General features: G+C 46.4%; 2 protein-coding genes across 2 annotated transcripts in view; one reads left to right on the top strand and one right to left on the bottom strand.

Annotated features, from left to right (window-relative positions):
• The window catches only part of LOC310763441 (potassium voltage-gated channel subfamily KQT member 1-like), a 793,949-nt gene that overhangs the window by 368,140 nt on the left and 403,656 nt on the right, over positions 1–22,153 (bottom strand). The gene's annotated exons all lie outside the window — the stretch shown is intronic.
• On the top strand, positions 2,397–12,496 carry KLHL42 (kelch like family member 42). The gene is made up of 3 exons (XM_083615820.1): positions 2,397–5,207; positions 9,611–9,804; positions 11,921–12,496. Exons 1-3 carry the CDS (start codon positions 4,402–4,404, stop codon positions 12,364–12,366), a joined length of 1,446 nt encoding a protein of 481 aa, XP_083471946.1. The 5' UTR covers positions 2,397–4,401; the 3' UTR covers positions 12,367–12,496.

The raw sequence follows: 22,153 nt of genomic DNA on the forward strand, positions 1-22,153 counted from the left end.
ACATGGAGATCCTGGTCTGCCCAGCCTGGCTGATGGGGTCCAAAGGAAAGCAGAGCGATACATTTAGCACCAGTTTGGCTACAGGAGTTGCCAGAAGGAGGCATACAAGGTGCCATCCAGCTGTTGCCTTAGAGACTCCATACCCCTTTGTGTACGGTTTACTCCTTAGTATTTTCTTCTCCTGAAGATATCCCGCAAGGCAGCGGAGGTTTAGGATGAAAGTTTCCCTTCTAGATGGGCTACCTTCCCATCTGCCCTTATTCTTGGAAGTAAGTCCCACTGAACAAGGGACTTCCAGATATGTAACAGAACTTAACTTTTGGGAACCTGGTTATTGCAGAATAAATTATTACATGGCACAACAAGCAACAAAGAACCTTATTTTGTTGTTCTAGTTAGCTGATTTCTGATTTTTAAAAATTTATGTGGCATATCTTTTAAATTGTTTTTTAATGTATATACTCTTGTAAACCATTGTGTTATTTTTGTGACTAGCAGTGCATATTCTAAATAAATGTCTACTCAGAAGTAAGTCCCATTAAGTTCAGTGTGGCTGTGGGAACATCCATACTGGAGCAAACTAAGGCCCGGGGGTTGGATCCAGCCCAATCACCTTCTACATCCGGCGGTCCGGGAATTGGTGTGTATTTACATGAGTAGAATGTGCCCTTTTATTTAAAATGCGTCTCTGGGTTATTTGTGGGACATAGATATTCGTTCATCCCCCCCAAAAAAATATAGTTCGGCCCCCCACAAAGTCTGAGGGACAGTGGACCGGCCCCCTGCTGAAAAAGTTTGCTGACCCCTGTCCCAGACTTTCCCCCTTTTAAATGCAGGTTTGTTTGTTTTTTATCCCGGCTCTTTCAGACTTTCTGAGGATTAGAAAAACCTCACTTGAAAGGGGAAATTGTAAGGTTTGTGATAGTGAACATGTAGCATGGACAGTAATGGGGAGAGAGGATTCTGTGAATCTACATTTTGCTCCAGTGTAGACAACCCCCAGTCAATCATCATATATCCCAGCTGCAGCCTCTTTCTATGGATCATGCTTATCTCATTACCTCTTCTAAGAAGATTTGATACCAGATTTCTCTCATAATTCTCCCTGTTCCTCTCCAGACCTTGAATTCTCAATCAGCTTAAGTAGACGCTCTGATACAAATCTTCCGTGTGAGGAATATTTTGCCTGAAATTTGATATTTTATATCCTAGTATCCTAGACAGAAGAATTAAAAACACAAATATGGCTATAGCAAAACTTACCAGAAGCAAGCACTGTATCGGTTTTCTTACCTGCACTCCGTAGAAGTGACTGTAACTCCAAGAGGAAAAAGCAGGAGGATAGAATTTGTTGGCAGGCAGGATAGCTAGGATTATGCTGTGTGCAAAAAGGACTATTTCTAAATCCATGCATAACTCTCCATTGACAGATATGAAACTTGCTTTAATGCTAGCTATGGATTTATTTTTCAAATGCCTGCTCGAAAGCAGCAAGTCTATTTTAGATTGCTAGCAAGCTCTCTGGTGAATAGCCTTGCACACTCTCCCTACCTGCCTGAGCAGACAATAGCAGAATGACTCTCCTTTGAGAGCCAGTGCCTGGCTGTTAACCCCTTTCCTGCCAAAGACAACAGAAACCATGTCAACCTGATACTGGCCAATTAAGGCCATATATTGACCCAATGTATTGGTTCTTTGTTCCTGAGGTCTGGCAGACAGAGAACCCTTTACCTTGTTTCAGTCTGGCTTCAGGTCAAACCAGAACCGACAGGGCCATAGCAGGGGTGAGGGGTGAGCAAGAAGGGGCTCAACTTTTTCCTTTGGGAATATTTTCCCTGATGAAAATCACATATAAAGCTGTTTCCCTCAGCAGGTAAAGTATGTATATGCACAGGCTTTTGTTTCCATAATCAATAAGAGAATTCACAATCCTGATCTGAATTCTCTCTGCCCCCTGCATGCATTGGAAAAACAGAGATGCAGCCACGCATCTCCACATCTGTGCACGCATCTCCACATCTGCGTGGGACTTCAGGCTTCAAGTACCAAGGATGCAGTGGCAATGCTGATATTCACAGACCTGATCATACAGAAACTGGGCCCCTCAGTTTAAAGGGGTTTACTTCCAACTAAATGTCCATGTCTAGTTGTGTGGGTTGGGCTTCAGAATTCAGAAGAATTCTGCTGTTACACCCAGATTTTGCTTGTGTGCTTCTGGTTGGGCCCTGTGAGAAGATGGGCACAGGGTCTGATTCAGCAGTGCTCTTCTTAGGCATCATTTTTTATTATGTATACACATAATTTAATTGTGTAGATTTGTCTTTAAAAGTTTTGCTGATTTATCTGTGTTTCATTTTAATTTTATTTTATTTTATTTTATTTTATTAATTTAATTTTATTATGTACACCACTTAGAGAATATTTTGATTAAGAGATTTATACAGTTTTCTATATAAAATAAATGATCTAATTTTTGTATACAGTGGTACCTTGGGTTACATACGCTTCAGGTTACAGACGCTTCAGGTTACAGACTCCACTAACCCAGAAATAGTACCTCGGGTTAAGAACTTTGCTTCAGGATGAGAACAGAAATCGCGCTGCAGCGCAGCGGGAGGCCCCATTAGCTAAAGTGGTGCTTCAGGTTAAGAACAGTTTCAGGTTAAGAACGAACCTCCAGAATGAATTAAGTTCTTAACCCGAGGTACCACTGCATTATGTTTTTCTAGACAAAGGGAAGTTTGTGACACAGGGCATAATTAGGTTAAGAAACTAGTCACCACAAGCTACACTGAACCTCCATGTCCCGTGGCAGTCTATGCCTGAACAGTAGATGTTTCCAGAAGCCACTGTCTTATTGCTGGACTGGATGAACTTGGTCTGATCAAGCAGTGTAATTGTGAACTAAGGTTATGCTGTAAACTACAACCCATCTTGGCAACGCAATAGCATATTGCAGAGAGGGCAGAGAGAGCCGTGATATGCAATAAGACACCATTCTGTGCTTCACAGAACAAAAAGCCCTCACACTGCATGACCTTAATGGAATGAGCCCATACAGAAGAAGTTTTCTACCCACCTGACCCTGGTTTTAGACTGCTAGGGAGCCCTCTTCACCTGAGGCAGGCACAAAGAAATTCCATTCTGCAGCCTTTTACTTGCTACACCAAACAGATTGAATGTCACGGCCACAATCTGGGAACACATCCTGCCTTTCTGTGCCTTGGTGAGCGCGGAGCTCCTTGATCCGTGCAGAATACCTACTGTGAAAAGAAGTTGGCTGGGCTTTTGCCCCCTGGAAATACCTGAGAACAGACCTGCAAACTTTTTGAACGGCCGTAACAAATATTGAGCAAGGCACAGATAGGTCAAGTGCTGTGTAACAAATAAAAGCATAATTGTGGCCACGCGTGTAGAAAACCTAAGGCATGCACCAAATGGCATTCTTAAAGGTAAAGTCCATTAGGTCCAGTCGCAGACGACTCTGGTGTTGCGGCGCTCATCTCGTTTTATTGGCCGAGGGAGCCGGCGTACAGCTTCCGGGTCATGTGGCGAACCAGAGCAGCGCACAGAAACGCCGGAGCGGTACCTATTTATCTACTTGCACTTAAGGGTGCTTTCGAACTGCTAGGTGGGCAGGAGCAGGGACTGAGCAATGGGAGCTCACCCCGTTGCGGGGATTGGAACCGCCGACCTTCTGATCGGCAAGTCCTAGGTTCTGTGGTTTAACCCACAGCGCCACCTGCAGTTACTGTGTTCTATCAAAAGCAAGTCAAATTGGGCTGCCCAATGATTGAAGAATTTTACCTTCTTTTTAACCAATCTGCCAAGTAAATTTAAGTTAGCAAAGTTTAGTTTCTGTGAGGCTTCATGTTCACATCTTTCCTCCTGACCCCGGCTCGGTTTAATGTGATTTACTCCCAAGATTCAGGTGACAGGCTCACAATGTGCTACATCTTATGAAAAATGGTGCAGTTAATGCACATACCATATTTTGGTGTGATATTTTAATGCTTAGGCAAGCTAATGCTTCTAGTGCATCCCTAGAGCTCTTCTAGCCCTCTGGCAAACCAGCTCTTGCTGGCGCATGTGCCCCTTGCTGAGCTCCCTGCCCTGGGTCAGGAGGCACAGGAGTCGCCGCTCTCCCCCTTGAGGTGGCGGCCCTGAAGGGGCCTTGCCTTTCTCGGCCTTGCGAGCCCTTCCGTGGGGCGCCCCTGCCCGGGGAGGCGCTCCCTCAGGCGGAAGGCTCTTCCTTCCTCCCTGGTTTCCTCCGGCGCCCCGGGGAGACTCCTGCCTTTCGCAGCCCGCCCGGCCTGCAGCCTGGACGGCGAGGCGGCGCGCGGCCGACGGGGGCGGAGGGCCGAGGGAGGCGGAGCGCGGCGGCCCTGTGGCGGGGCGGCCATGGCGGAGGGCGGCGAGGCGGAGGAGGCGGCGGCGGTGGTGCAGATCCGGCTGGGCGAGCGCTGCTTCCCGGTGGGCAAGAGGCAGCTGCGGGAGCAGAGCGACTACTTCGGCGCGCTCTTCCGCTCGGGGATGCGCGAGGCGGCGGCGGAGGTGCAGGAGCTGCGCGGGGGGCTGCGCGCGCGCGGCCTGGAGCTGGTGCTGGACTTCATCGGCACGTCCCGCCTGGCCGGCCTGGAGCGCGAGGGCGAGGGCGAGGCGGCGGCGCTGGAGGCGCTGGTGGAGGCCGCCTGCTACCTGCAGGTGACCCCGCTGCTGCGCCGGCTGCCCGCGCAGGTGGCGCTGCCCAACTGCCTGCAGCTGCACCACCTGGCGCAGGTCTACGGGCTGCCGGAGCTGCAGGCCGCCTGCGTGGCCTTCATGGCGGCGCGCTTCCACCAGGTGCTCCGCAGGCCCGAGGCCCGGCGCCTGCTGCCCGGCGCCCTGCGGCAGCAGCTGCGGGAAAGGCGCGCGGGAGGCGCGGCCGCCCTGCTGGCGCTGGGCCCCTTCGCCGGAGCCTGGCCCCAGGAAGGCGGCGCGCCCGGCTCCATGCGCAGGTACGACGAGGCGGCCGGCCGCTGGCTCCCGCTGCCCGGCCGCCCGCCTCCGGAGCTGGCCAACGTGCGCGGCTGCGGCGCGGCCGTGCTGGACAACTACCTGTTCCTGGTGGGCGGCCACCGGCTCGGCAGCCAGGAGATCTCGGCCGCGCACTGCTACAACCCCTGCCTGAACGAGTGGAGCCCCGTGGCCTCGATGAACCAGAAAAGGTAACGCCCGAGATGCTCCAAGGAACTTCTTGCTTTTTCAGTTTGGAATAAATGGAAGCATTTTTCAGTGTGAGGTGTGGAAAAGCCAAGCTGGTTTGAATAGCAAACTGGTTAAGTGTGGTCTTGAGATCAGGTTTGCAGAAGACACAAAATTGGAGAGACAACTAGCGCCTCAGAAGACAGGAATGCAGTTCTTAAAGGAATGGAAACCTAGGCCAACAAACTCAAATTCAGCAGAGATGCATGCCATGTTACACATGCACACACACAATAACCACATATCTGTAGGATGGTGGACACCTGACTTTGCAGGATACACATGGAAATGTTCTTTGTTGTTGCAAAAAAAGAAAAAGAAAAACCTTGCAATTTTAGGCTACATAAATAGAACCAGTTTCCAAGTAATGAGAAGTAATAGTTCCAACATACTCTGCAGCAGTGGACCACATCTGGAGTTCAGTATCCAGTGCTGGGTACCACATTTTAAATCAGACACATTAGGTTGAGTTTAGAGGATGGCATTAAAGACAATGGCCTAGTATGGAAGCTTGTTTAACCTAAAGACTGAGGTGGGGTGGGGGGCACGACAGCACTCTTCAGACACCTGAAGGGTTGTCTGTTGGAACAATTGTGCAACAGAAGCCATTGCTGCGGTTGTTCAAGCAGAGGCTAGAGCTCTGGCTCTGGATTTCCTGTATCCCACCCAGCTCTGATTCTAATCAAACTGTCAACTTCCTGGGCGGTTTAGTGGGGGCAGCAGGCTGTGTGCAGCGACACCTTTGGAACTTCTCATGTGTCTGGACAACCTAATCTCAGAAAACACATTTCAGCCACTGTGGAGGGACAGGAGCAAATTAGAGACATGTTACTCAAGCCAGCTGCTGGGAAGAGGAAATAATTAGGATCCTGTCCCAGGTGAAGCAAATAATTACTAAATTGTCATTTTCAGTCTTAAGTTGTGTATATTTAGAATAACAGCCATAGAAAGGCGATTTCTGCTCAGTTGCATCCTTTGCGTTCTTGGCAGTAGAGCTTGAGTGGTGTATTGCTTTGTCTTTGGTTTATGGTCAATGAGAGTAGCCTGCAAGATTTCGGCCCATGACATACAGGGCTTTTTGTATTCACTGCACTTAAGATTCACACTTGCTATGGGAAGCTTCTCACAAGCCTTAGATCAGGATGGTAAACCTTGGGGCCCCTCTGTCTGGCCCTTGGGATTATGCCTAGCCTTGCTACCAGCCCTGACCCACATCCTTTCCAAGTGTTTTTTTGTCTCTGGGTTGCATCCTTGAATTGTGGTAGCCTTTGCTTTGCCCACTTTTGTCTCTGGCCCCACCCATTACTTGCATGCAGCCTCTGGAAGGTTGCCCTTGTGGGAATATGGCACTTGGGCTGGATAAGTCTTTCCTGCCCTTGTCTTGGAGGAAGGGTGTGTGCCATTTGTCTCTCACATAGGGGAATTGTTTCCTGTGTCTCTTTGGTGCTCCAAATATATTAGAGTGCAACCAATGTGAAGGGTTCTTTTACCCATTCTTATTGTTGGTCCACTTCTAGTGGTTTGATAAGGGACAAATTCATTAAGCCTAAAGGTTTGCGAAACTGGTGGCTCACCTTGCCTTCCATTGGTTTTACTCTACTGAACAGAGGAATGCTGCTTCCATCATGCCCTGATTGTGGACCTCCACTGTCGGGCTCCAGCTGTAGCCTCTGAAGACCTCAACTGGTGAGAAAGGCAGGTGGAAAACGGCAAATACTACATTTTTAATTTCCCCAACAGAAATAAGCCTCTCACCTTACAGAACCTACGAGCTGCACATCTGCATGTCATGTCTACCGCCTGCAAACTATTCTTTTTAAAAAAAATAATCTCCTTTGACTGTGGTTTTTCTATTAGCCTCATATTATTCTAGTCTAAATCTCTTGAATTTAAACAAAACAAGGCAGGTTTGCTGGTGCCCATTTGAAGTCACGGCTGTTTGCTCACATTTTGTAACATGGCTAGCTCAGATGCTTTCAGCAGGGAAATTGTATTGGTGGGTGGAAATGTACAGGGTGACCTAATTGCAAATGTCAGCAAAGTCAGGCTTCAAAACTATTGACCCTTTTCTCTTCATGCGACACCCACCCACCCAAGCTGCAAATATGCATCCTGCTTTTCAGAGTCACATTGCTGCTGAAAGAACAAATATTCTGTATGGAATAAAAGTCAGTTTTTATAAAACTCTTGCTTACATTTGAACCGCCTTCAGTGATTGATAACTCAGATAATTAGCAGTATGTGGAGAGAGTCTGAAACTGTGCTCTCCCCCCTCACATCCCTTACCAGCCCTGCCCTCACACACTAGAGTGGTTGCGGGGGGGGGGGGGAGAGAGATGACCATTTTTGGTTCCAACGGCCAACACTGCTCCAGTTCCCAGCAGGGATGAACTATACATGGAAAGTAGCAGCAATTGGAGCATCTCCCACATAACTTTGGGCTTCCCAAGTTATCTCTGGTATGTGAGGAAACCAGGCTGAAACAGATGCTGTGACACTGAACTGATTTTTTGGGTCCTTTTCATTGGAATTTGATTTTCACTACTTTCTGTTCTCCCTGCCAATGGCAGCCCTGCCCTGGACGACAATCGTCACCCTTCTCCAGTCACATTAATGTGAGATTACCCCAAAAAAATCCCATTTTGGAAGAATATGAAAGCTATACAGCAGTTGAGTGTAGGTGTTGCCCTGTTAACATTTCACCCCATTTCACCAGGCCTACAATTTCTTTCTTCTTCCCCTTGCTTCAGAAATTCCTGGGGAAATGCCCTGTTTGTTTGTATCATGATCCCTTGCTTGCCTTGGCTTATTCTAAGCTTTAGCTTTTTTTGATACTGTCCCCCCACCAACAAGCCTGCTCTCAGTGAATTGTCCTCTTTCATTTATTACAGAAGTCCATTTTATTTTCAGCTCCTCACTATGCGTTTTTGCAGCCCCGTCAGCTTTTCCTTGTAAGCACATCCAGCCATGGGTTCCTGCCTAGTAATTCTAAACTCTGTGAGGTACACATCTGACTATGCTTTGGCTTTCCATAAGATCATATATTCCAGCCTTACATGGTCACATCCTCCCAGAGTTCCTGCCCCATTAAATAACTGTCTTACTGGTTAAGATCAACTCATGATCCCCTTGTTCCTTCTGAAAGAGGAAGTTGTCTGGACTGTTAGGGATCCCATACTTAGAACTGATTTTAGGGTAAAGGTTCCCCAGGACTGCTCATCTTTCCTTCCCTGAAACAGCTCTCATTTCTTTCAGGAAGATAGCACCCACCTCTCTCCTTGAGATAGTGGCCTATAGTAGACTTCAATCACAACGTGTGTCGTGTTTTTAATATATGTTGTGAACTGTTCTGAGATCTATGGGCAGTATACAAATTTAATAAGTAAACAAAATAAATAGTTTATCTCCACTACCAGTAATTTTTACCTGGCTGCTCTCCTCAAGGCTATGGGGTTTGTTCCCACTTGGATTTCTATGCAGGTGTGCATTGCTTCTTTTGGAATGTAATTCCTAATAAACTTCTTGTTTCTTAACAAAGGTTATTTTCAACATTTTTTTCCATTTCATTATATATCATCTCCCAGAAAGCTTTTATTACCTTACAAGTCCACCACAAATGATAAAAGTTACCTTCTTTTTCTTTACATTTCCAGCAGGTATTTGTACTTGTTTTACACATTTTTGCCAGCTTAGTAGAGGTCAAATACCACCGGTACATCATTTTCATATAATTTTCTTTCAGTGTACAGCATGCTATAAATTTCTAGTCTGTTTTCCATAGCATTTCCCATCTGCCATCTGGATGTTATGTCCCAAATCTATAATGTCAATTATATTTCTTATATTATCCTCCATCTGGTGGCCTGGCAAGAAACCTGCCTGATGTTGATGGATTAAATCGACTAAAAAACCCTTCATTCGGTTGGCTAGTATGTTGGCAAATAGTTTATCATCATTGTTTAATAGCCTGTAACTTTAAACTAAAAGTGGGTCGGTATCCTGCTTCAGAATCAGTGTAATATAGGCCTCTTTCCAGGACTCTGGATACCTCCCCAGTTCCTAATATCTCATTCATTAATTCTTTAAGTGGTTGTACCAGAAAGTCCTGAAGTTTTTATTACTTTGCTGATAGTCCATCTGGCCCTGGCGTTTTACCTATTTTAGCTTGTTTAATTTCCTCTAGCGATGCGGGTGGTGCTGTGGTCTAAACCACTGAGCCTAGGGCTTGCCGATCAGGTTGGCAGTTCGAATCCCCGCAACGGGGTGAGCTCCTGTTGCTCGGTCCCAGCTCCTGCCAACCTAGCAGTTCAAAAGCACGTCAAAGTATAATTCAGTGATTTAACTCTCCCAACTGTTTTATCTGTAGGTCTAATTTCAAGTTGTTGGCTGTTAGTGGGAAGTTGTATGCCATTGGTGGGCAATTCCTCTCCAATGTTGAGTGTTACAGCCCAGAGCACGACTGGTGGAACTTTGCAGCATCCTTACCAACCCCTCTTGCAGAATTCTCAGCGTGTGAGTGCCAGGGCAAGATCTACGTCATGGGAGGCTACACTACAAGAGGTAAGACAAGTACTAGAAAAGAATAGTGTTATTTTAACACTTGTATGCTCTTTGGCATGTTCAATACAGCCATACCTCGGGTTACAAACGCTGCGGGTTGCGCGTCTTCGGGTTGCGAACTGCGCCGAATTGGGAAGTACCGGAACGGGTTACTTCTGGGTTTCAGCGCATGCGCAGAAGCACAAAATGATGTCATGCGCGTGCGCAGACGCAGCACTTCAGGTTGTGAACGCTGCGGGTTGCAAACGTGCCTCTCACATGTATCACGTTCACAACCCGAGGTATGACTGTATTCAATTTAATAAGCAGTGTGTTTTAATAGCAATGTTTGTGGTTGGTTTTAAATACAGTGGTACCTCAGGTTAAGTACTTAATTCATTCCGGAGGTCCGTACTTAACCTGAAACTGTTCTTAACCTGAAGCACCACTTTAGCTAATGGGGCCTCCTGCTGCTGCCACACCGCCGGAGCACGATTTCTGTTCTCGTCCTGAAGCAAAGTTCTTAACCTGAAGCACTATTTCTGGGTTAGCAGAGTCTGTCACCTGAAGCGTATGTAACCTGAAGCGTATGTAACCCGAGGTACTACTGTACCTTATTTTAGTATTACAATATAAGTCAAACAGCTGTTACTTAAGCGATAAACACACACTGAAAGGTTGTAAAACAACAACAACCCTTTCTTTTCACCATCTTGAGTGTGACTTTGACAGGACATTTAAGAAAAATTGCAAGAGAATTAGCGTTGACTGATATTAAGCATGTGGTGTGTTGTGAGGTTGAAAACCTGTTGATCTTTTTTTTTCTTTAAACATTGTATTGATATTATGAAGTGAGTCTCTGAAAAGGACTTGATCTCTTGTCTTCTGAAGCCTTCAGACTGTTTGACTTGCTTATGAAAGGTACAAGGGTGGCAACGGGATTTTCTGAGACCAGTACACTGAATATGTGATTGGGCCCTTCAACTCACATGGAAAAGATGACATGAATTTGCATAAAACCATAGAGTTGGAAGGAACCCCAAGGGTCATCCAGTGCAATGCAGGAATCTCAGCTAAAGCATCCATGACAGATGGCCCTCCAACCTCTGCTTAAAAACCTCTAAGGAAGGAGAGTCCACAACCTCCCAAGGGAGACCATTCTACCTGTCAAATAACTCTTACTGTCAGAAAGTTTTTTTCCGAATGCTTAGTAGGAACCTCATTTCTAATAACTTGAAGCCTTGAGTTCTACTCTGCAGAGCAGGAGAAAACAATCATGCTCCCTCTTCCATGTAGCAGCCCTTTAGATGTCTGAAGATGGCTATCATATCTCCTCTCAGTCTCCTCTTTTCCAGGCTAAACATACATAGCTCCTTCAAGCGCTTTTTGTCATATGCTGTGGAGGGCACAAAAATAAATCAATGGCCACATATGTAATAAAATGTCTGACAGACAGAATGTGAACAGGTGAAATATTTCCCATAATCATATTTCTATACTAGAAAAGCTTTAACCTGGATTTATGCCTGCTACACAGCTGTTAAAGGCAGAAGAACCCTGCTTTCCGCCAATGCCTGTCCAAGCCTAGATTGCAGTCTTTTATCACTTACCTGGGAGAAAGTCCCATTAAATACAAAGAGGCTTACTTCTGAGTAGACATATATCCCATTGTACTGTAAATTAACTCTACAGTAAATTCATAATGAGAACCTGGTCTCAGGAGACACATCTAAGCCTCTTTGCAAAGTTTTCACATTTTGCACAGTAATTTTGGTTGGGTGGGTTGAATTCTTTAACGTCCACTCACACTTGTGTGGTGTGCTTGTGTATTTGCATAGTATAAATTCTAGGGAGTACCTGATATCAGATGAACCCACTGCAGGAAAGACGCATCCTGGTTGCTAGGGCAAAAGGAAGACAAAACTACGGATATTGTAGGGAGTAGAAAATGAGAGAGAAGCAGGAAAAGTGTGCAGCAATAGCCTACTTTGCAGAGGACAGTAATCAAGCTTTCTCCACATTTTTGAAAAAGAAAACTGACCTGAAATCAGACCTTTTAACCACCAGGTGTTGTAGGCCCCAGTGTACAAATAAGTTGAATTTAAGTTTTCTGTATTTAATATCTTCTCTGTTGCAGACCGGAACTTGAATATCTTGCAGTACTGTCCCAGCTCTGACAACTGGACAACCTTTGAATCGTGTGACATCCATATCCGCAAGCAGCAGATGCTGTCAGTGGAGGAAACTATCTATATTGTTGGAGGCTGCATCCACGAACTGGGATCAAAAAAAAAATCTAGCCAGAATGAGGACATGTTAACAGTACAGTCTTATAACACTGCCACCAGAGAATGGCTCTACATCAAAGAAAACACGTCAAAATCTGGACTTAATTTGACTTGTACACTACACAACGATGGGATCTATATACTGACCAGAGATGTATCATTGTCAACAAGCTTGGAGCACAGAGTTTTTCTAAAGTACAATATATTTTCAGACAGTTGGGAATCTGTTAGGCACTTCCCAACCTTTGGACAAAACATGTTGGTCTGTTCTATGTATTTGCCAAATCTGATGTGAATGTAAACTGCAATTTTATTTTCCGCCTAAAATTCATTAATTGTTGAATAAGAAATTTATTTATCCTAGTTACCATCTTTTCCAAATGGAACACAAGTTGTTTATATCCGATAAATAGTTATAAAAATTATTTTATTGGCCACTGTTGGTATATATAATGCTTTAGAAGAAAAAGGTGATGTTTGCTGCAAGAAGTCTACAGTTGTAATTACGTGCCACGTATGAGCAAGACAAAAATGGTGGTGAGGTAATGGGTAAACATCCCCACAAGTTCCATTTATTTTAATCTTTGCTTCAGCTGAGGATCTAAAGGGTTGAGATGATGGATTTGCGAAATGGTGCAGGGCCTTAGCAACAGGTAGGGCCAAAATGTTTCACTTCTGGGTACCACCTGCCTATTCAAGCTAGGAGATGTAGACTTGGGGAAGTTTGCAAATCAGCTCAGAGATAGTCTCACCCAGTGTTAGGGACTGGACTGAACAGAGGAATGGGAAATGAGCCCTGGGTCTGATTGGCTCCTCTAAGAAGAGGAGGGGGAAGTTTGCGCCTCCCCCCCCCCATTTACAGCAGTTTCAGAAGGAGAAGGAGACAGGACTGCTTCACAGCTGCGTGAAGAAGTGGCCTAGCTACGAGACAGTGGAGGGTGGGGGGAGTTAGCAGCCAGCAGAAACCTCCCTGGAGAGTATGGAAGATCCTCCTTCACCAAGGGCTTTTGCATAAATAAAACCCCTGCGTCCAGTCACGCTTCCTTTGCGCAGCTCTGTTCAGAAGCTGACCTGGCAGGAGAGCAGAGTCGCAGCGGTCCTGGGTCCGTGTGAGATAAGGGATAAATCAAGTCCAGAGACAGTTCGGTTCTTATCTCTAGAAGCGTTTATTTACAAGCCATAAATCAGTCTCCTCCATCGGAACTTGGAGGCATTCTCAGCCGTGCTTCCAAAAGCACACACGCAGCTTCTGTGCCAAGCTGCTGCTCAGTGAGAAGTGAAAGGAAGTCTGAAGGCAGTCACACACTGTGAGTCACTGCTCTGCGACAAGCTCCTCCTTCTCCCCCTCCCAGATACAGGACACTTCGGAGTTCTGACCCTGTCAGTTCCAAACTCCACAGGGCTTGTAGATACCTACGCATTCAAGAACAAAGGGTTCAAAGGAGTATGACTCCTGGGACTTCCCATAGATTTTCAGGATGTTGTTGGGGAATGAAGAAGAGAGGCTCAGAGTAGCCAAAATCTATGTGTGGAGACATGGATCTTTTGTCTTGCAACCAGATGACTGAATAAAAAGCCATAAAATACAAACTTTATTTTTCTTGCCTCTGAGGCTACCGGGGGAAGAGATACTCCACCCCTGACACCAAGGTAAGTAGGCATAGTTACATCTTTCTGGTGAAAACTAATCAAACTTGGGACATTCATATCTCTTTGCAAACAAAACAATGCCACACAGGCTATAGTCCATCACTAGACATTCTTTTGATGGACATAGAGTTTGCCATTGTGTTTATCCTCTTCAGATGGAAATAAAACTTCTCACTCGACTTCAGTCATCCAAGACCAAAATGAGATCCAGAGTAATGTATATTTGTACTGATAACTGAGTATTATATCCACTTTTCCCTTGAAGATTTATTCCTTGTGGTCAAGATCAGCAGTCAGTCCTGAAATAACAACTTTTTATAGTCATTTTGGGTCTATGTCTCAATAAGGTGTGCCAAGATTATGCTTTCACTTGGAAGGGATGTCCACATGCCACATAACGGTGAGCTGTATTTATTGTGTACAGCAAAGATTGTTTGGAAAGATACATTTGAATGTTCCAAGTTTGATGGGTAGTTTCTACCATAAAGATGCAATTAAAAAATTGTACTCATGAGTAGTCCAATTGATTTTAGTGAGGTTTATCTGCACCATCTGGGCTGTTTGAGAAGACTGTCTCATGGTTGATTTGGAAGTGAAATATTTTTGCACTGTAGTTTTTTTAGCTGGGTTCTGGAGAAACCACCCACTTTGGAAAGTATGAGCAGCAAGGGAGAATCAAGGGTAGAGTAATGGAAGATGGCAGGAGACCTCAGGGTGGCTTAGAGCTGGTGGAGCCAGAAGTCATGAGGATGGGATGGGAGAAGGGCATGGTTTTGGCAACTGAAGTTTCGACTGAGAGGTGTGACAAGACCAATGAAAAATATGGGCTCTGTTTTACATATGATACCAGACTACTGAGCCTAGGGCTTGCCGATCGGAAGGTCGGCAGTTCGAATCCCCATGATGGGGTGAGCTCCCGTTGTTCAGTCCCAGCTCCTGCCAACCTAGCAGTTCGAAAGCACAAAGTGCAAGTAGATCAATAGGTCCCGCTCTGGCGGGAAGGTTAACGGCGTTTCTGTGCCCTGCTCTGGTTTGCCAGAAGTGGCTTAGTCCTGCTGGCCACATGACCCGGAAAAACTGTGCGGACAAACGTCGGCTCCCTTGACCAGTAGAGCAAAATGAGTGCCACAACCTCAGAGTCGTTTGTGACTGGACTTAACTGTCAGGGGTCCTTTACCTTTTCATCCTTATATAATGCACAGGCTAGAGGTTTTCTGTACCATTTCAATAACTTCTGCAAAATTCCCTCTCCTACTACATTATATGGAAAGGCCTGCTAAAGCTCATGAAATTCCGTGCCATCTTTGTAGGGCTTTGATATGAAAGGTTGCATATAAAGACTGGAATAAATAAATGAACTAGGAATAAATCAGGTTAAGTGAGGAGGGAGATGCTTCAGTGGGAAGGTGTCATGAACACTTCTGCCCAAGGTATAGGAGCACAGCATCAGAGCAGCTCGCATTCCCTGCAGACAGCTGGAAGCAGTCGTATATCAACTCAACTCACCCTCTTCCCAGCAAGGAATGGAATGCAGAGGAGCAAAGGGCGGGCTGGAGAGAAGCCAACTCTCCGAAGAAGCACAGGCAGGCGGAGAAAGCAGGAGGGGGAGCCCTGACTCACCGGAAGAGGAGTCATTTAACCACATGAGTCCCAGGAGTAGACAAATGAGAAAGATATTAGACAGGAAACAAAACAAGAAACATAAAGGTCATAGGCTCTGCATATTCTGTGGCCGCAGGAAACATTCTCCAGAAGGGTCAACTGACTCATGAGTCATCTGAAGAAGTGTGCATGCACACGAAAGCTCATACCAATAACAAACTTAGTTGGTCTCTAAGGTGCTACTGGAAAGATTTTTTTTTTATTTTGTTTTGTGAGACATGGATGCTCGGTTAGAGCATCTGAGGCTAATTGTTTGCTTTGCAATAAATCTTCAAGCTAATTACGACTTGCGTCCCGTGTTATCGAGATGGCAGCCTGGGCTCCAGACAGAAGGGTACCTCAAAAATATTGTGCATGCATTCATCTTACAGAATAGTAAATATTGCTGGGTGGCCATGCCTATGGGCTTGTCTAGGGCCAAATTGATATGCTTGTGATAGATCTATGCATTTGTGACACATGCACAGGTTTAATCACATGCTCAGTTTGTGAACTCCTTTTGCTGATAGCAAGCAGAAAGGGCTACACTCGCGCCTCAGTCCATCCACCCAGCCATGTTTCTTCTTGCTTGACTTGGGAGAAAAGCAGGGGGAGGCTACAAGACATGCAGAGTTCCTGGGGGGGGGAGGGGGAGGTTGTTTGCACTCTGGAATTGGACTGCGACCCTACTCTGCCTTTATACAGACCCAGCACACTTTGCTGCCTCTACTCCTCGTGTTATGACCCACCTTGGATCAGGCCATAACCCACGAATGGGTCCTGAACCACAAGTTGAAGACCAGTGATTTGGACCAATGTAGTTTAATGTTAAGGTGGCTAATCAATGAATAAAAGCAAAAACTCCTTTAATATCCCTAAGAGTGAGCTGGTGAATCACTGGTTCAAGCATCACCTCAGCCATGAAATTGCAAGCCACTCTTTCAGCCTCTGCCCCCTTATGTGGATAATACAAAAATCTCACTTAGGGCGTCACAACTAAAACAACTTCCAAATGTGCCAAAGCCCTATGGAGGTACCTGAGTAAAGCTGAGAATGCATTACCTTCACCCACCCCAGAACTACAGCTGCTGCTTGCTGGAACAGTCTGGGGCTCTTGTGTAAGCTGCAATGCATGACTTAAAGCTATAGAAACAAATTATATTATGTTAATATCGAAAATGTTCAGGAAAGGGGGTGGTAGTCTCAGATGGCTGTTAAATTCATAGAGGGAATCTTTGTTCCCACTTCCCTTTCTCCCACCTATGCAGTCCTCCCACCTTATTCTTTTGTAAGGCACCCTACTAATTAAATCATCTTGCAGGCATGACAGGGCACTTGATGAAATGCTGCTGAGTGATGGAAGCTGTTCCAAACCTATGTGGAAAGAGAATAAAAGATGTCCTGTATTGAAGGGCAAGCATACTTGTACTCAAACGCAGGATGGCTCAGGTAAGGCTGGCCTTCCCAAGAGGCAAGGTGAGGTGACCGCCTTGAGCAGCAGGATCCCCAGGGGCAGCAGATTCAGTCTCCAGGGAACACAACACATGTAGATCTTTATTCCCCTCTTGTTCCTGACATAGCTCTTCCTTCCCCCTTTTTCTTATGTAGATTCAATCCCCCCTTCCCTGCTGCCCCCCACCATTTTGTGGTTCACCTCAGGTGCCAAAAGGTATTAAGCTGGCCCTAGTCTCAGGTAGGAGATGCTACAGGTTTCTTTTGCATGAATAGCATGTGCTCTACCACAAAATTATGACTACTCCATAGTGGCCCTATTTCAGATTTGTGATTGCCAATTACAATATTCATAAGGGTTTATCGGCTCTGCAAATGGTGGTCCAAGACCAGAAGCCTCTTTTGCCATACAACTTGATTCCCTGCCCTCCTCAAGATCCCCAGACCCTCAAATAATTTTGGCAGCATCTAACGGAAAGCATCTCGTCATTATGGAGTATATTGGCTGGGACACTGCCAGGGCATTGCATTAAATACCGTATTTTTCGCCCTATAAGGCGCACCGGCCCATAGGGCGCACTTATTTTTTTGGGGGGGGGGGGGAATAAAGAAAAAAAAAATATTTCCCCCCGAGCCCCAAAGAGCAAAGAAGGATCCCGCTAGCTGTCCTGGCTTGGTTTTTAGCTTCGGGGCTGGGGGTCCGGGAGTGAAGGCGAGGTTGCGCAACCTTGCCATCGCTCCTGGAGCTTGCGGGGCTGGGGGCGGGGGAAGCCCGAGCTTCCCCCGACCTCAGCCCCCAGAACGGGCCCGGGAGCGATGGCGAGGTTGCGCAACTAAACCATCGCTCCCGGAGCTTGCGGACATTTGCACGAAGCACGGGGTGCGCTCCGGAGTGCACCCCGTGCTTCGGGCTGCAGGTGGCTGCCCGCAAGACTTGGGAGCCTGGCAGGCTGTCTCGCCGGGCTCCCAAGGCTTGCGGATAGCTTCCTGAAGCGTGGAGAGTGAGAGGGGTCGGTGCGCACCGACGCCTCTCGCTCTCCAGGCTTCAGCGAAAGCCTGCATTCGCTCCATAGGGCGCACACACATTTTCCCTTCATTTTTGGAGGGGGAAAAGTGCGTCCTATAGGGCGAAAAATACGGTAGTTAAAAATAAATGAAACACTATGGTGGGTCTGATTTTCACTTAAAACTTCTGAATGCCATTATCCTCTTTTGTAAAACAATGTCACCCAAGTTAAAATTTGTGTAGGTCCACTGAGAACCAGATAAAATGATGAGACAAGTCGCATAAGGTCTGCAGACCATCAGTTGGTCAACTTTTTGTTTTTTAAAGATTATGCTTGATTTGATAAACATTTGCTTTTCTAACTGAACACCATTGGCAGTATATTGTACAGTATGGCAGTGAGTAATTCACAGAGTAGTGGTGGTTCAAATTTTTTTAAATCTTTTTTTATACCTTTAAGGATTTCAGGTGGGGATAGGACAGAACATTAATAAATGCTTATTTAGTTTAAAACCAGACTTTAATTGTGGGAGTAGCACAAGAGAGTGTGTGGCACAGCATGTAATTAAGAGCCTACCACATTTTACATTCTTGGATATATGTAAACAGCAATTAATCATTCCCAACACCCCTGGTGAGATACACATATAGTGTATGCCGTACTATTCCCTAGGGCAGCTCTTTAAAAGTCTGCTATGGTGTGCCAGCTTAAGGTACATTTATAAAAGCATGCTCATAAGGAACCAAATTGTGTCAAAAGGGGAGTTTATGGTGCTTGCAATTTCAGCGATGGCCAAAGGGTGCCTCCCAACACTCGCCGTAAATGTAGGAAGAGGCTGAAGGAAACCCTCACCGTAAGGAAACTTCAGTGGTTTCAGATGACCTGTTTATTGAGCATTCATAAGAACATAAGAAAAGCCCAGACTGATCAGGCAGAAAGCCCATGTTGTTCACCACTCTGTTCTCACGGTGGCCAACCAGATGCCCACACAAAGTCTGCAAGCCTTTCCCCAGCCATTGGTATTCAGCTGTATGCTGCCTCTGACAGCGGAGGTAGAACACAGCTGTTACAGGAGCAGCCATTGATGCATACAGATAAATACATAATTTTATTTGTACGCTGCCATAGCTCAAACCATGCTCAAGGCAGCTTACAGCAGCAAAGCCAGACACCTTCATCTGTCCCAGCTGCAATAAAGCATCTGTCTCCCGTTGTGGCCTCTCCAACCACAGCAGGTGCTATAACTCCAATGGTTTAACTTTCCACTATCTCTCAAGATGGACAGATGCCAACAACATATTCATACATAATTTTATTTCTTTGTTGTTGCCTTTCCATAGCTCAAACCATGCTCAAGGCAACTTACAACATGAAAAAATAATACTTGCATAATTACAAACATAAAGTAATAAACAGTAACTGAAACATCAAAAGTACACAACCAATTAAACAATTTCCACATAAATCAGAATAAGATCTAAAATAGAGAGACAAAAATTAATATTGACAACACCCCAAAGCCCTTAAGCCCAAAGCCCTTAAGCCCCAGCCCAAGAGTCTGTTCAGCAGCCTTAGCTTTTGCAGCTGGAGTCAGTCCAGGCCCTACCAAGTCTTCTGGACTCACCGCCATTGACAGCATTATCCTTCATAAATGTTATATACCGCATTTTGTATTCTCACTTTGTTTTTTTATGCTGTGAACTGTACTGTGATCTTTGGGTGAGGGGCGGTATACAAATTTAATAAATTTAATAAATCAAATAAAGGTAGCTTCATTGTGTATGCTTCTTTAATAGTGTGATGGGATGTTGAGCTGCTTGTGCGTAAAGTTCCTAGTCCCTCAGTGTTTGGCTAAGTCCACTAACCACTGTCTGTAACGGAGCGCCATAAGCATGGCTCCGTCAGTCGCTGGCAGAATCCGACAGTGGGCGTTTACGGAATTTCTTCCAGCATAACAGCTCCTTAACAGAAACACGTCTTCTGGACTCTCTACGTGACAATTTCCGGCGAGGAGTGGGTGTCCCTATAGGAGGTCCTGAAACCTCCTCGCTGTTCTCGCTGGAATTGTCTCTGAGCCATTCTTCTGACTCGCTTTCCCTTGGAGCTCTTTCTCGCCCCCTGCTGGTACCCTCCTCCGCTGATAAGTCTCTCTCAACCTCTGGGAGCCCTTGCACCACCTGTTCTTCCGATGACAGTTCCCTGACATCCACCTCCCCTCCAGGGCCCCCTCCACCCCCTCCCCTCACTTCCTCTGCTGGAGGCGAGGGAGCAAAACCCCTGAAAGAACTTCCCTCATCTTCCGAAGTCTCGAACATTTTCCTCCACCGGTTGCTGTTTCGGGTTTCTAAGTACTCATCCTCCTCGGAATCTATTCCTTCTTCCCACTCTGACCCCGTGAATCCTTCCAATTCCTCCTCCTCTTCGGTGGTGCCAAAGTACTCCCTCCGGAACCTCGCTACTGACTGAGGTTTCCTGGGGAACCTTTGATGGAACGCTTCGATCAAGACCTCGTCATTGACTTCCTCTGCCGTTACCCAGGTGTTTTCTGACTCCAGTTCCCCTTCCCACGCTACCAAATACTCCACCTGATGACCCTTCCACCTGGAGTCGAGGATTTCCGCCACATGGTTGCTGCTTTCCCTCTCTTCTAAGACTGGTCCCTGTGGGGAAACCCCTTCTTTTCCCCCCCTATACGGTGACAGTAATGACCTGTGGAATACTGGATGCAGTTTCATGTGGTTCGGTAACCGGAGTCTGAAAGCTACTGGGTTAACCTGTTGAATGACCTCAAATGGTCCCAATCTTTTGGGTCTCAATTTCTTGCAACCCCCCTTGAACGGCAGTCCTTGGGTGGACAGCCACACCTGATCCCCCACCCTTATAGTATCACCTTCCCTTCTGTTCTTGTCTGCCTGCTTCTTATATTGTTCTTTGGCCCTTTCTAAGTTGAGTTGGAGTTGACGATGGATCGCTTCCATTTCTTCTACAAAAAGTTCTGCGGCTGGGACGCTCCATCTCTCCCCTCCTCCCCCTGGAAATGCCCTGGGGTGGCACCCATAATTAGCCAAAAAGGGGCTCATCCCGGTGGACACATTCTCCGCATTATTGTAGGCAAATTCCGCCAGCGCCAACTTTTCCACCCAATCGTTCTCTCTGTCATTGACATAACACCTCAGGTATTGTTGGAGGATACCGTTTGCTCTTTCCGCCTGCCCGTTGGTTTCTGGGTGCCGGGCAGTCGAAAAATTGACCTCCACGTGCAGTAAGCTCATGAGCTTCCTCCAGAACCTGGACGTGAATTGTTTGCCCCGGTCTGAGACCACCCTCAAGGGGGCGCCATGCAGTCTAAAAATATGTTCTACAAACAATTTAGCTGTCTCTTCCACCGTGACTGCATGTGAGCAAGCTACAAAGTGGCCCATCTTAGTTAACAGGTCTACTACTACCAGTATGGCGGTTTTCCCCTTGGATTTCGGCAGATCAGTCATAAAATCTATCGATACCGCCTCCCATGGCCTCTCTGGTGTGGGCAACGGTTCTAACAACCCCGCCGGCGCCCGCCTTTCTCCCTTGGCTCGCTGGCATTGGTCACACCCTCTTACATACTCCCTTACATCTTCCCTCACCCTGGGCCACCAAAATTCCCTGGTAACCAACCACATGGTTTTGTGTTGCCCAAAATGCCCTGCTGTAGGGCTGTCGTGCAGCTGTTTGAGTACTCTCCCTCTCAATTCCCCTTCGGGTATATATAGTGCCCCTTTGTAATACAATGCCCCGTTTCTTTCTTCAAAACCTCCGGAGTTTTCTCCCTCCCTCCTTAGACCTTGGAGCTTATTCTGGGCGTATTCATCATTCTGCGTCTCCTCTACCAGTTCCCTTTGCCCCACCAACGCCGCCCCACACACCCAGAGGTCCTCTGGGATGATATGTCTCTCTTCGGGTGCTCCCTCCTCCTCCAAATACTCTGGTTTGCGTGAGAGAGCGTCCGCCCTGACGTTTTCTGGGCCTGGCACATAGCAAATTTCAAAATAAAATTTGGAGAACTCCTGTGCCCATCTCACTTGCCGTTGGTTGAGCACTCGTGCCGTTCTCCAGTACTCTAAATTCTTGTGGTCCGTGCATACTTGCACCTTGTGTTGTGCACCAATTAGTAAGTGTCTCCATTTCCGGAACGCTTCGTGAATGGCGAGTAGTTCTCGGTCATATACCGTGTAGTTCTTCTCGGATTTGTTTAACTTCCGCGAGAAGAAGGCACACGGTCTCCACTCCGACTTATCCTTCCCCGGCTGAAGAAGCACCGCCCCCACCGCGCGGTCTGATGCATCCGTTTCC

This window comes from Podarcis filfolensis, assembly GCF_964270895.1.
Source record: "Podarcis filfolensis genome assembly, chromosome: 5".
In the NCBI taxonomy this organism is placed as follows: domain Eukaryota; kingdom Metazoa; phylum Chordata; class Lepidosauria; order Squamata; family Lacertidae; genus Podarcis; species Podarcis filfolensis.

What these genes read in the sequence shown, in the direction of transcription:
- KLHL42 (XM_083615820.1), top strand. Translation starts at nt 4,402, where the DNA reads ATGGCGGAGGGCGGCGAGGCGGAGGAGGCGGCGGCGGTGGTGCAGATC. An exon ending in GCCTCGATGAACCAGAAAAG is followed by an intron (nt 5,208 to 9,610) that starts GTAACGCCCGAG and finishes TTTTATCTGTAG; the next exon opens with GTCTAATTTCAAGTTGTTGG. An exon ending in GGGAGGCTACACTACAAGAG is followed by an intron (nt 9,805 to 11,920) that starts GTAAGACAAGTA and finishes TCTCTGTTGCAG; the next exon opens with ACCGGAACTTGAATATCTTG.